The 14,243-nt window shown below is 38.5% G+C and overlaps 1 protein-coding gene across 2 annotated transcripts in view; it reads right to left on the bottom strand.

Annotated features, from left to right (window-relative positions):
* Positions 1-280: 280 nt before the first annotated feature.
* The window catches only part of TOGARAM1 (TOG array regulator of axonemal microtubules 1), a 115,450-nt gene continuing 101,487 nt past the window's right edge, over positions 281-14,243 (bottom strand). For both annotated transcript variants that reach the window (XM_025392846.1, XM_025392847.1), the window contains 4 exons: positions 9,554-9,743; positions 7,388-7,607; positions 3,576-3,662; positions 281-1,417 (listed from right to left, as the gene is read on the bottom strand). In XM_025392846.1, the coding sequence (XP_025248631.1) occupies positions 1,152-1,417; positions 3,576-3,662; positions 7,388-7,607; positions 9,554-9,743 (763 nt within the window). In that variant the 3' untranslated portion in view covers positions 281-1,151. The remainder of the gene's footprint in view (positions 1,418-3,575; positions 3,663-7,387; positions 7,608-9,553; positions 9,744-14,243) is intronic.

Raw genomic sequence — 14,243 nt, 5'->3', positions numbered from 1 at the left:
ATTTTAGAACAGGATAGGACCTTTAAAATCACCTAGTCTAGTTCTGACATTTTAGACATGAGGAAACTGAGGCCCAGACCTGGCAAGTGACTTTGTCCAAGGTCACACAGCTAATTTCCTACAAAGTTAGAATGGTTCCCAAGTCTATTTGTAGGTCAATAGTGATAGGTCAATATCATAAGTAGATCAAGTGAAAGTGATAGGTCAATACTACTATATATTTTTTTTCATTTTAACATGTATGGAAGTTGGAAAAATAGGACACTTCTCACACATCTACAGAAATAAATCCTTTTATTTGATAACATTCCTTTTCTTTTTAAAGATGCATACAGTACTTGTAAGCCCATGAATTCTGAAAAAAGCTATAGAAGACCTGGCACTATTTTTGAGAATTACACAACTGGGCAGCAAAACAACACCTTTATGAAGGTCAAAACATAAAGAAATAAAATTTAGTGTTTGCACACAAAAATGGGGTTACATTCGACACGTTTTTTTAAACGTGCATTTAAAATGTTTAATGTTTTCTAAAACTTTGGTTGTCATGCTTTATTATAACTTGTTAAATTTCACAATTATGTAAGATAATTAAACCCAAAAGGTAAGCTAATATATGACATTAACACAGCAGCAAAAGCAAGCTAATACTGCACAATCATATTAGTGGACTGATTCAGAAATACATGTTTTTCACAAATAATATACAAACTTAGTTTCTGATAACATAGTTCAATGACTTCCACTTTATAAAATAAGGCTGAGAAATGAGACATACCAGAACATGATTACATAATAAAAAGTATATTTTTAATTACAATTCTAATTGTACATACAGGGCAACAAATTGTAGCTTCTATAGAATAGTGCAAATGAGCAGGACTTTTTTCAAAAATATTAAAATTGAATTCATCCCATGTGACTCAGATTTCGTGAATTATTCATGAATGATATATTTTAGGTTTTTATGGGATGGATGTAAGTGGTAAGGTTGATATAGGACAGATGTGTACTCATAGGCTGCAAATAAAAATAGCCATTGACTTAATTTGCTGGATGTGAAGTGCAGGCACTGATAACATAACTTTTAGAAAGTTCCACTTGTCATCATGTAAACACTTTTGTTCATCATACAATATTTTATCAAAGATTCATAATTCATTTAAAATCGTCATATCGAGTAATTCCTCCAAACTCTTTTTGATATGTGGTGGTTGAGATGCAGCCTGATTTAACAGATTCTGACCCATCTGTGCAAAGAGTGCTTTTGATAATTTAGCTGTGGCTGTTCGTATATTTCCTCCAGCTCCAGGCAGAGAGCCACTATTTGTCATATTTCCTAAGAGATGCCATAAAACAACCAACACTTTCTGTTCTGTGGCATGCGGCTTCCTTTGATAAAGTTCCATAACAATATCTGAAACACAAAAATATAAAAAACAGTGAGGGTTTTTTCTTAATAAATAAGCCCAAGCTCTGCTAAATAAAAAGCAACTAAAATATACTAAGCTTCTTCCTTATGTCATTTGTCCTAAAAAGTTAGGCTTCTTTTCTTTTTTTCTTTTTTTTTTTTTTTTGAGATGGAGTCTCACTCTGTCGCCCAGGCTGGAGTGCAGTGGCGCAATCTTGGCTCACTGCAAGCTCCGCCTCCCAGGTTCACGCCATTCTCCTGCCTCAGCCTCCCAAGTAGCTGGGACAACAGGAGCCCGCCACCACGCCCGGCTAATTTTTTTTGTATATTTAGTAGAGACGGGGTTTCACCGGGTTAACCAGGATGGTCTCGATCTCCTGACCTCATAATCCACCCGCCTCGGCCTCGAAAGTGCTGGGATTACAGGCGTGAGCTACCGCGCCCGGCCAAAAGTTAGGCTTCTTAAAAGAAGCAATGTAAGAAACCTTTCTCTCAAAGATTGGGATCTTCAAGTATGGTATTAGAATCCCATATAGAACAATTAGTTCATGCAAAAGTGGTAAGGAGAGAAAATGAACCCAAATTCATCTTGATGTTTTCCAAATATAGTGAAACAGAAATGTACACAGTTTTAACCCATGGACCTTTTATCAAACATGATTTTGAAATAGCAGTTTTCTATAAGAACCAAATTTGATTTTAATGTATTTTTATTTTTCCCATATTATTTCTTTTTCTTTTTTTTTTTTTTTGAGATGGAGTCTCGATATGTCGCCCAGGCTGGAGTGCAGTGGCGCGATCTCGGCTCACTGCAAGCTCCGCCTCCCGGGCCGACGCCATTCTTCTGCCTCAGCCTCCTGAGTAGCTGGGACCACAGGCGCCCGCCTCCGCGCCCGGCTAATTTTTTGTATTTTTAGTAGAGACGGGGTTTCACCGTTTTAGCCAGGATGGTCTCGATCTCCTGACCTTGTGATCCACCCGCCTCTGCCTCCCAAAGTGCTGGGATTACAGACGTGAGCCACTGCGCCCGGCCATATTATTTCTACTAATGTAACCAAGTACCCTATTTTTAAGTGTTTTTTTCCTCCTCCTTTTGTGGCCCTTTGTATTAACGTTTTAGTAATGAAATAACAAATTTTGCTTTCCTTCTTTCTACTAGATACTCCTTTGTATTGCTAGCCTATCTAAGTATGTTTGCTTAGAAGTTCCAGAGACTGGGCTGGGTGCAGTGGCTCACGCCTGAAATTCTAGCACTTTGGGAGGGCGAGGTGGGTGGATCACTTGAGGTCAGAAGTTCAAGCCCATCCTGGCCAACATGGTGAAGCCCCATCTCTACTAAAAATAATAACAATAAAAAAAAAAACTAGCCAGGCGTGGTGGCAGGCACCTGTAGCCCCAGCTACTCAGGAGGCTGAGGCAGGAGAATCACTTGAACCCAGGAGGCAGAGGTTGCAGTTAGCCAATATTGCGCCACTGCACTCCAGCCTAGGCAACAAAGCGAGACTCCATCTCAAAAATTAAAAAAAAAAAAAAAAAAAAAAGTTCCAGAGACTCCATCTTGAGACAATTCAGGTACCTATAGAATTCTCCCTAACCAGGAGATTACTTCAAGGCTGTGGTGCCAATTTACAACCCAGTCCAGCCTGAGACAGCACTGGCCCATTCACCATATGGAGCAATAACTCAAGATAAGTCATAAGAACAAATCATGTAGAACTGTACTGCCTGGCCCACTGCATGCCCTCCATGCAAACCGTCTCCTTCTTAAACCCTAGCATTTTGCCTGAGAATTCTGAAGCAGTTTTGTTAAGGCAGGAGCCTGAACCACCTGCCAACTGCTAACTTTGGAAAATAAAGTCACTTTCCTTCCACCGTACCTCATCCTTGTTATTCAATTTTCCAAGTGGTGACTGGCTGAACCTGCATTTGGCTACACTAATAGGAAGACTGAACATTTACTGGAAAAAAAGGATAAAATTCTTTTGACAAAAATGTTTCAGGTAAAAGTCTTAAAAGGTTCTCTTGTGGATCATTACACAATTTATTTCTACTTTGTGGGTAGTTATATTAAGTTGGTAGCTATCTTAAAATTAAATTGAAATCGTTTATCAGTTTATCCTTAGTTAATAAAATATTTGTTTAGAAATTGTTACAAAGTATTTACCAGCAAGCTTTTCCGTCATATCCTGTTTTGCTTTTCCATTTAAAAACTGAGCTTTTGTGCAAAATGGCTGTAGAAGTAAGTAATTGTCTAAAAAAAAAGAACACAAAGACATATGTTTAAAGAGTAATGAGCTCCTAGTTACTTTCCATTACATAGCATTGAAAAGAAAAATAATCATTTCTAGGATGCAAATGTGTAACACTTTAAAAATCTACATAATCACTATTTAAAATTTTCTATAAAACTTTAACAGGCCAGGCATGGTCACTAGCACCTGTAATTCCAGCTACTTGGGAGGCTGACGTAAGAGGATCACTTGAGCCCAGGAGTCCAAGGCTGCATTGAGCTATGATTGCACCACTGCACCCCAACCTGGGTGACAGTGACGCTCTCTCTCTCAAAACCAACAAACCAAACAAAATCTTAACAGAGTAATATTCTTAAAGCAAATGAGAACTAAAAATACCTCACACAGTTTTAAAGGAGCTATCATGTGGTATTAAAAAAAAAAAAAAGACAAAAACAAAAACAAAAAACTGCCTGAATCTCCTAGGCATCTTATTTCAAATAATAGCATAGTTTTATCAAAAAACAGAAAAAGCACCTGGGTGTGGTGGCTCACGCCTGTAATCCCAGCACTTTGGGAGGCCAAGGTGGGAAGATCATGAGGTCAGGAGTTTGAGACCACCCTGGCCAACACGGTGAAACTCTGTCTCTATTAAAAATACAAAAATTAGCTGGGTGTGGTGGCATGTGCCTGTAATCCCAGCTACTTGGGAAGCTGAGGCAGGAGAATCACTTGAACCAGGGAGTCAGAGGTTGCAGTGAGGTGACATCATGCCATTGCACTCTAGCCTGGTGACAGAGTGAGACTCTGTCTCAACAACAACAACCAAAAAAAAAGAAAGAAAAAGAAAAAGAAAGAAAGAAAAAGAAAAAGGGAAGCAGTTTTTACATTTACTGAATTTTTTTTTAAAGTTTTAATTGTGAGGCCAGGCACGGTGGCTCAAGCCTGTAATCCCAGCACTTGGGGAGGCCGAGACGGGTGCATCACGAGGTCAGGAGATCGAGACCATCCTGGCTAACACGGTGAAACCCCGTCTCTACTAAAAAATACAAAAAAACTAGCCGGGCGAGGTGGCGGGTGCCTGTAGTCCCAGCTACTCAGGAGGCTGAGGCAGGAGAACGGTGTAAACCTGGGAGGCGGAGCTTGCAGTGAGCCGAGATTCGGCCGCTGCACTCCAGCCTGGGTGACAGAGTGAGACTCCGTCTCAAAAAAAAAAATAAAAAAAATAAAGCTTTAATTGTGAAATAATAATAGAAACACAGAAATTTACTAAGATTATATAGAGGTCCTGTGTACCTTCCACCTAAAGGTTTCATCTTAAATAACTACAATTAACCCTTGGACAACACAGGGGTTAGGGGAGCCAACCCCTGTACAGTTGAAAATCCGTGTTTAACTTTTCATACTCCCCAAACTGAAATACTAATAACTTACTGTTGATCAGAAACCTTACCAATAACATAAACTGTCAATTAACACATATTTTGGATGTTATATGTATTATATACTGGAATCTTACAATAAAGTAAGCTAGAGAAAAGAAAATATTAGGAAAGAGAAGAAAAATACATTTACAGTATTGTATTTGTCAATAATGCAAATTTATGTCATCTGTTTACAAGATTAGTCATCTATCTGAAGTGGTGGGCAACCACAGCTGCAAACCTCAAGCTACTCAGATATCAAGCAATTCAAATTCATCATGTCATGACTTTCCCCTGCTTATTGGGAGCACTTTCAGCATCACTAGTGGCACTTCATATAGGTCTGATGGTGTCACTCGAGGTTTACGGTATTACACTAAACCTGATGAAAAATACTTAAGAACCATTAATTTGCATATGTTGAACCATCTTTGCATCCCTGGGATAAATTCTACTTGGACATGACAAATAATCTTTCTTTTCTTTTTTTTTGAGATAGAGTCTCGCTCTGTCGCCCATGCCGGAGTGCAGTGGCGTGATCTCAGCTCACTGCAAGCTCCGCCTCCCGGGTTCATGCCATTCTCCTGCCTCAGCCTCCCTAGTAGCTGGGACTACAGGCACCCGCCACCATGCCTGGCTAATTTTTCGTATTTTTAGTAGAGACGGGGTTTCACTGTGTTAGCCAGGATGGTCTCGATCTCCTGACCTCGTGATCTGCCCGCCTCAGCCTCCCAAAGTGCTGCGATTACAGGCGTGAGCCACCACGCCCGGTCAAATAATCTTTTTATACAAATTTGTTTCATGTTCCTAATAGTTTGTTCTTTTTTATTAAGTAGTATTTCATGGTATATTTAGATTTTAAAGAAACTGCCAAACCTAGAGTGGCTGTACCATTTTATTTACATTTTCACCAGCAGTGTATGAAATGTAGTTTCTCTGTAATCTTGTCAGCATTTTGCATTGTCACTATTTTTTATTTTGGCTGTTCTAATACTTGTGTGGTGATCATGGCCTTAACTTGCATATGCATTTCCCGGATGGCTAGTGATGTTGAACATCTTTTCACATGCTTATTTGGTCAGTCATATATCCTTCCTTATTTGCCATCCATATAGCCTCATGTTTTAAATATTTCCTCAGGTCTTTTGTCTATTTTTTTTTAATTTGAGTTTTTTTGATGTTGAGCTTTGAGATTTCTTTATATATTCTAGATATTAGCTGTCAGATACATGGTTTGAAAATATTTTTCCCAGTCTGCAGCTTGTCTCTTTATCTTTTTTTTTTTTTCTTTTTGAGACGGAGTCTCGCTCTGTTGCCCAGGCTGGAGTGCAGTGGCCGGATCTCAGCTCACTGCAAGCTCCGTCTCCCAGGTTTACGCCATTCTCCTGCCTCAGCCTCCCAAGTAGCTGGGACTACAGGCGCCTGCCACCTCGCCTGGCTAGTTTTTTGTATTTTTTAGTAGAGACGGGGTTTCACCATGTTAGCCAGGATGGTCTCAATCTCCTGACCTCGTGATCCACCCGTCTCGGCCTCCCAAAGTGCTGGGATTACAGGCTTGAGCCACCACGCCCGGCCTCTTTATCTATTCTTTAAAAAAAATTTAATTTTTTGATACGGAGTCACACTCTGTTGCCCAGGCTGCAGTGCAGTGGTACAACCTTGGCTCACTGCAACCTCCACCTCCTGGAGGTGGTTCAAGCAATTCTCCTGCCTCAGCTTCCAGAGTAGCTGGGATTACAGGCATGCGTCACCACACCCAGCTAATTTTTGTATTTTTAGTAGAGACGGTTTCACCATGTTGGCCAGGCTGGTCTTGCACTCCCAACCTCAGGTGATCTGCCCACCTTGGCCTCCCAAAAGGCTGAGATTATAGGATCATGCTCTTAGTGCTATATGTACAACTTTTCACCAAGTCCTAAGATTTTCTCATGTTATCTTGTAAAAGTTTTACATTTAAGTTGTACATTTAAATCTGTGATCCATTTTGAGTTAGTTTATTTATTATTATTTTCTTATTTTTATATTTTTTCTTTATTTTATTTCTGGATCATCTCATGCCAAATTATTGAGTTAGTTTTGTTAGCAGACTGAGGTTGAGGCAGAAAAAGAAATAAAATCAAAGATAAGGGAAAGTCAATTTAATGGAACAGAATTTAATCACTAAAAATAATTTTAAAACCATTGAGAAAATAGAAAGTTTTATGAGAATATTAAGTTTAAAAACCTGAATAACTAGGATTTCAGCATTACAAAAAAAGTACGGATGGAATCAGAAAACATGAAAAGAAAGTCAATTTGAGTGCTGAAGTAAGATTTCTTACCTACATGCTGACTCAGTGCCTGAACAACATTCGTAGCAGCAGCGTAGATGCCTGGATTCTTGGAATTCAGATTGTTATCCACTATTGCTGGAATTAGCATGTTGATTATAGGAGATAAGTGGTCTCTAAGTAGAGGAATCATTTTGTGCATTGTTTCCAGAGCCACCAGATTTACTTTACTATTAGAATCATGAAGTCGAGATTTAAAAGCATCAAAAATCTGAAAATAAATTGGTAAATCATTTAAAGTAAAATAATGTTTATAGCTATTGTATTTATAATTCTCTTGGCATGTCATAATATTTCTCCTACTTTACTCAGTTTAAATATATACACAACATCCTATTTTGCTTGAACTTAGATAACAGGAACTTTATAAAAATTGGGGTACTAAATCTAAGTGTCAAATCTTCTTGTAACGAAAGGAGAAGGCCTCAAAAATTGCCCCAAAAGACATCCTAATAAAAGCTGAAAAATATGGCTCAGTAGGCAGATGACTAATTGTAAATATGATAAACATCTTGTTTTCTGGAAGGTGCAGGTTAGCTTAGCTAACTCTAAGAACTTAAGAAAAGTTTTTATCTTTTTTCACACTAGAAGTAGACATGTCAGTTTTACTGTGGAGATCTAACCTAGTTTCAGTTTAGGTTTATTATGAAAATTTTAGATGCAATTTCAGAGTTAAATTTGTATTATTATCTCTTAACCTGGTAACTTTAACAATAATTCCTTGCTCTTCAGAATCCTTAACTTTAATAAACTCAAGATATAATAAAGTGAATGCTAAACAATCCTTTAATCATGTCAGGTAAGTAAAGAGCTACTCTATGAGCTGAGACTATTCACTAATAATTTCCAATACTTATTTGTTATTTTTCATGTTAAGAATAATCTTCCCAAGAGATTTATTTTTACTCAACAGATATCAGAAAATACAAGTTTCTGGCTCCCATGCCATGGTAATATGGTTCTTTTCTTCTGAAAGCTGAGACAATACCATGAGAAGTGAAGAGTAGTTATGGTATGTTTGCCAAGTATAATGCACATTACACAAACTTAAAATGAAATTTAATTAATAAATTACTACTAGAATTAACTGAACTAAATTCTGATGAAGCAAAAATAATCTATGCTGTGATACGATGAATATTAATTAATATTTCCCTTTATTTATTGTCTTCCTAAAGATAAGTACATAAGTCACTATACAGATATTTCTTTCTTTTTTTTTTTTCTTTGAGACGGAGTCTCGCTCTGTCACCGAGGCTGGAGTGCAGTGGCCGGATCTCAGCTCACTGCAAGCTCCGCCTCCCGGGTTTACGCCATTCTCCTGCCTCAGCCTCCCGAGTAGCTGGGACTACAGGCGCCCGCCACTTCGCCCGGCTAGTTTTTTGTATTTTTTTAGTAGAGACGGGGTTTCACCGTGTTAGCCAGGATGGCCTCGATCTCCTGACCTCGTGATCCGCCTGTCTCGGCCTCCCAAAGTGCTGGGATTACAGGCTTGAGCCACCGCGCCCAGCCTATACAGAGATTTCTAACCCATATAATGGAAAGTTTTAATATCTGTTCTAAAGCAATATCAAGTCTCTTATCTGTCTTTGCCTTTAAAAAAATATGTATTGATTAATTTAACATATATTTACTAAATGCCAGGTTCTGAGTGCTCTGAGAATATAGAAGTTTCAAGGCGCTTATCATCTTGTGGCAGGATTCAGACTAATAAATAGCTATCTTCTTACTTTGTTTCAAGGATTTTGACTTGTTCTAGTATGCTTTTAACCTAGCAAAACCCAGGCAATCTATTCTTTTCACTAAGCTTATTTTAACACTTTAGAATAATATACATATAATATGTAAATATATAATTTATTAATTAAATTCCATTTAAATTTGTGTAATTTGTATATATACAGTGAGAGGGTATATAAAACACTAAGATTTAGAGCAATTTTTTAAACTGATAAACTTCATTTGACATAGATTTCAAATGAAAATAATTTTTTTTTTCTTTTTTGTAGAGACAGGGTCTTACTATGTTGCCCAGGCTGGACTTGAACTTTGAACTCCTAGACTCAAGAGATCCTTCTACCTTGGCTTCCCAAAGTGCTGGGATTACAGGCATGAGCCACCATACCCGCCTTAAAATTAATTTTGACAAGTCCTTACCTTCACAATGTTTCCAACAACAAGGTCTTGATTATTTTCAGTATCTGATAAAAGCTGCTTAATCCCATTAATACGATCACGAAAGTCTTTTGCATTTAATAAACCAGTTATGACTTTAAGGTACTCAGCACTTTCTAAGGAATTACGAGGGACTGATTTTCTGGTGACTTCACGAACTTCAGTTACCTCTCTAAAGTGAAAGAAAGGTGAATGTAATTTCATTTGTACTTTCCTATAAAAACTATTATACAAACATAATTTTAAAATCTCACTATGAATTCATTTTCCAAAATGCATAAAATGACCTAACCCATAGCCAAACTATCTGTGTTGGGAGTCCCCAGGATCTCCCCTGGATTTGGATATTTGCTAGGAAGACTCACAAGAGTTAGCCTCTAGTTTTACTCATGGCTAAAATTTATTACAGCAGAAGGATGCCAAACAAAATAAGCAGAGGGAAAAGGTGCATAAGTCAAAGACCAGAGGAAACCAGATTTAAGCTTTTAAAGAGTCCTTTCCCAGTAGGGTCACACAGGACACAATTCCTTCAGCAATGAGTTATGACAACATATGTGAAATGCTGTCTACCAAGTAAGCTTATTAGAGGCCTCATGTCCAGAGTTTTCACTGGGAGCTGGTAACGTAGGGACCGTCTGCCTAGGACATACCAAAATTCCAGACCCCAGAAGGAAACCAGGCCTCCAGCATAAACCATATTGTTTGCCGAAACAATTTAGGCACAGTAAACTATCTTATCAGTTAGGGCATGTTGGGAATCCTCTTGAAATCCTGATTTCCCATGTCAGCAAAGAGCTAACCTTGCAAGCAGCCTTTTTTAGGGATAAAAGTCTCAGGACTGCAATGTTAACTTTTTTCTGAACAGGTTCCTTGCCCATTGAGATCTAGATAAATTACCTTGAACCTCTTCTCAAACCCATTCTCCGTAGAAGATTAAGTAAACCACTCTTATGAGGAATAGTTGAATCTTTCCAAAACCTAAGTTCCCAGATGTCAACCAATGGATAATCTCTCTAAGCAGACCTTTCTAAGAATAGCAGTCTCAGGCCCTGTTATGTTAACTCTTTCCTGCAAAGTATTCGTGTGAACATGCATGGGACAATGAGAAACTAGAGACCAGCAGGAATTATTATGGCAATGATAGTATTAGTAGCATATTTTTTGTGGCTATAAAGGGGTAACTCAATGTGGTAGATCCAGCTTGTCCATCCCATGGTCTGCAGGTCGCATGTGGCCCGGACAGCTTTGAATGCAGCCTAACACAAATTCATAAATTTTCTTAAAACATTATGAGATTTTTGTGTATATGTGAGTGTGTATGTGTGTGTGTGTGTGTGTGTGTGTGTTTTAGCTCACCAGCTATCATTAGTGCTGGTGTATTTTATGTGTGGCCAAGACAATTCTTCTTCCAATGTGGCAAGGGATGCAAAAGATTGGACACCCCCGTTTAGATGATCATCCTTTTGAAACTAAAGGGTCATGCAAAGTGACAGGTAGGTCAGTTGGTCAATCTGTCTATCTATTTTAGATACAGAGTCTCACTCTATCTTTCTATCTATCTATTTTACTTTTTTAATTTTTAATTTATTTTTGAGACAGAGTCTCACTTTGTCACCCAGGCTGGAATGCAGTGGCATTATCTTGGCTCACTGCAAGTAAGCTTAATGTAAATATATTGTAATGTTCTTACATTAGACTTAACATAGTCTAATACTATTTGAAAGTATACTGTGAGACAGTAAAGATGTACATTATAATATTATAAAGTCTAGATCAACCACTTATAAAAGCAACAAAAAAATACAGCTAATGAAGAAGATAAATGAAATATGAAAATGCACACACACACACTCACATCCCTACCTCTCAATCAATCTTATACCAAGCACAAAAAGAAGAAAAAGAAACAGAAAATATAAGACAAATGGAAAAACACTATCAAAATGAGAGGCTTAAACCCAACCATGTGAATAACCGCTTTAAACCTAAATGGTCAAATACCCTGATTAAAAAGCAGAAATTGTTATATTGGTAATAAGACAAGACTCCAACCTGGGCAACAAATTGAGACCTCATCTGTACAAAAAATACAAAAAATTAGCTGGGTGGCAGGGTAGGGGTGCCATGGGCTTGCAGTCCCAGGTACTTGGGAGGCTAAGGTGGGAGGACACTTGAGCCCTGGGAGGTCGAGGCTGCAGTGAGCCATGATCACGTCATTGCACTCCAGCCTGGATGACAGAGCAAGACCCTTCCTCAAAAAAGACAAGACTGAGTCGCATACTGTCTAGAAAAACGCTCTTTAAAAAATAAGCTGAGCATGGTGGCTACACCTATAATCCCAGCACTTTGGAAGACTGAGGCTGGAGGATTACTTGAGCCCAGGAGTTGACACCAGCCTGGGCAACACAGGAAGACCCCATCTCTTTTTATTAAAAATTAATAAAATATATTTTTTAATTAAGAAGACAGACCAGAAAATACAAGCAAAATCCACAATGCATTAAGGAAAAAATTATTTTCACACTTGTTAAAATGGTAAGAAAGACTTTATTCAAGAAGGATCATGACTACTACAATAAGGGAGAACAACTGTTCTCAACTCTGACTACAGTAAAGACAGAGAGATTTATAGTCCACAACCAGAGCTGGGGGTGGGGGTCAGTGGATAGAAAATTACTAAGAGGAGACATTAAAGAGCACGAAGTTTCTTGCAAAACTGGCCTAGTAAGATGCATGCTAAAGGAAGGCCAAAGACTCATACATCGAAGGTCAGGGGGTGAGGAACTTTATCAGATATCAAGGGTGATAACATATCAAAGGAAGGAGAGATGAGCTAGCAGGATACCTTGTTAAGACTGGGTTAGGCAGGCCAAGGACAGGGTCCAAGGTCAAGGCCAAATTGAAAACAGGACTCAGAGAAGCATGTCTATAGTTTGGTCAAAAAGAATCTCTGTCGGGCCGGGTGCCAGTGGCTCACACCTGTAATCCCAGCACTTTGGGAAGCTGAGGCGGGCGGATCATAAGGTCAAGAGATGGAGACCATCCTGGTCAACATCGTGAAACCCTGTCTCTACTAAAAATACAAAAATCAGCTAGGCGTGATGGCACACGCCTGTAGTCCCAGCTACTCGGGAGGCTGAGGCAGAATTGCTTGAACCTGGGAGGCAGAGGTTGCAGGGAGATCGTGCCACCGTACTCCAGCCTGGATGACAGTGCGAGACTCTGTCTCAAAAAAAAAAAATAATATATATATATATATATATATATATTTTATGTTTGTCAAATGAGATACTAGTTTATAGCCACTGAAATAATCACAAGTATTGGTAAGGATGTAAAAAAACTGGAACCCTTTTACACTACTGGTGAGATGTAAAATGGTGGCACTTTGGAAAAACTTTCTGCTGGTTCTTCAAACGATTAAACATAGAGTTATCATATGATCCAGCAATTCCACTCCTACACATCCAAGAGAGCTGAAAACATATGTCCACAACAAAACCAAACTGATGAATGGATAAACAATGTGTGCTATATCCATATATGGATGAATGGAATAGTATTCGCCCATAAAAAGGAATGAAGTATTGATAAATGCTATAACATGGAAGAGCCCTTGACATTTTGATTACAAAAAAAATGGATAAGCCTTAACATAAATCTAAGTATAAGAAGCCAGTCACAAAAGACCACATATCATATGATTCCCTTTATATGGAATGTCCAGAATAAGCAAATCCATAGAAACAGAAGAGAGACTGCCTAGGGCTGGGGAAGGCAAGATTGTTGAGAAATGGGGAATGACTGCTAATAAGTATGAGATTTCTTTTAAGGTGACAAAAATATTCTAAAATTATGATGACAGCTACACAACTCATTGAATATACAGATGCTCTTTGATTTGCAATGGAGTTACATCCTGATAAACCCATTTTATGTTGAAAATATCTTAAGTCAAAAATGCATTCAATACATCTAACCTACGGAACATCATAGCTTAGTCTAGCCTACCTTAAACGTGTTCAGAACACTTACATTATCCTATACTGGGGCAAATAATCTAACACAAAGCCTATTTTATAATGAATAATTTATTGAATATTATACTGAAAGTGAAAAACAGATTGTATGAATACTCAAAGTAGTTTCTACTGTACTACATGCATACTGCTTTTGCACCATTGTAAAGCTGAAAAATCATAAGTTGAACCATCCTAAGTTGGGTGCCATCTGTACTAAAAAACATTGAATTGCATGCCTTAGATAGAAGAATTATATAGTAGGCGAATTACATCTCCATAACACTGTAATTTAAAGAAAAACATACCATGCAAATCTTCTATCAAAAGAAAACTAATGGCCGGGCGCGGTGGCTCAAGCCTGTAATCCCAGCACTTTGGGAGGCCGAGGCGGGCGGATCACGAGGTCAGGAGATCGAGACCATCCTGGCTAACATGGTGAAACCCCGTCTCTACTAAAAATACAAAAAACTAGCCGGGCGTGGTGGCGGGCGCCTGTAGTCCCAGCTACTCGGAGGCTGAGGCAGGAGAATGGCCTGAACCTGGGAGGCGGAGCTTGCAGTGAGCCGAGATCGCGCCACTGCACTCCAGCCTGGGTGACACAGCGCGAGACTCCGTCTCAAAAAAAAAAAAAAAAAAAAAAAAAAAAAAAA

Source organism: Theropithecus gelada, chromosome 7b (assembly GCF_003255815.1).
Source record: "Theropithecus gelada isolate Dixy chromosome 7b, Tgel_1.0, whole genome shotgun sequence".
NCBI classification, from domain to species: Eukaryota; Metazoa; Chordata; class Mammalia; order Primates; family Cercopithecidae; genus Theropithecus; species Theropithecus gelada.
The sequence above is the reverse complement of the archived record's forward strand: the minus strand, read 5'-3'. Positions and strand labels throughout refer to the sequence as shown.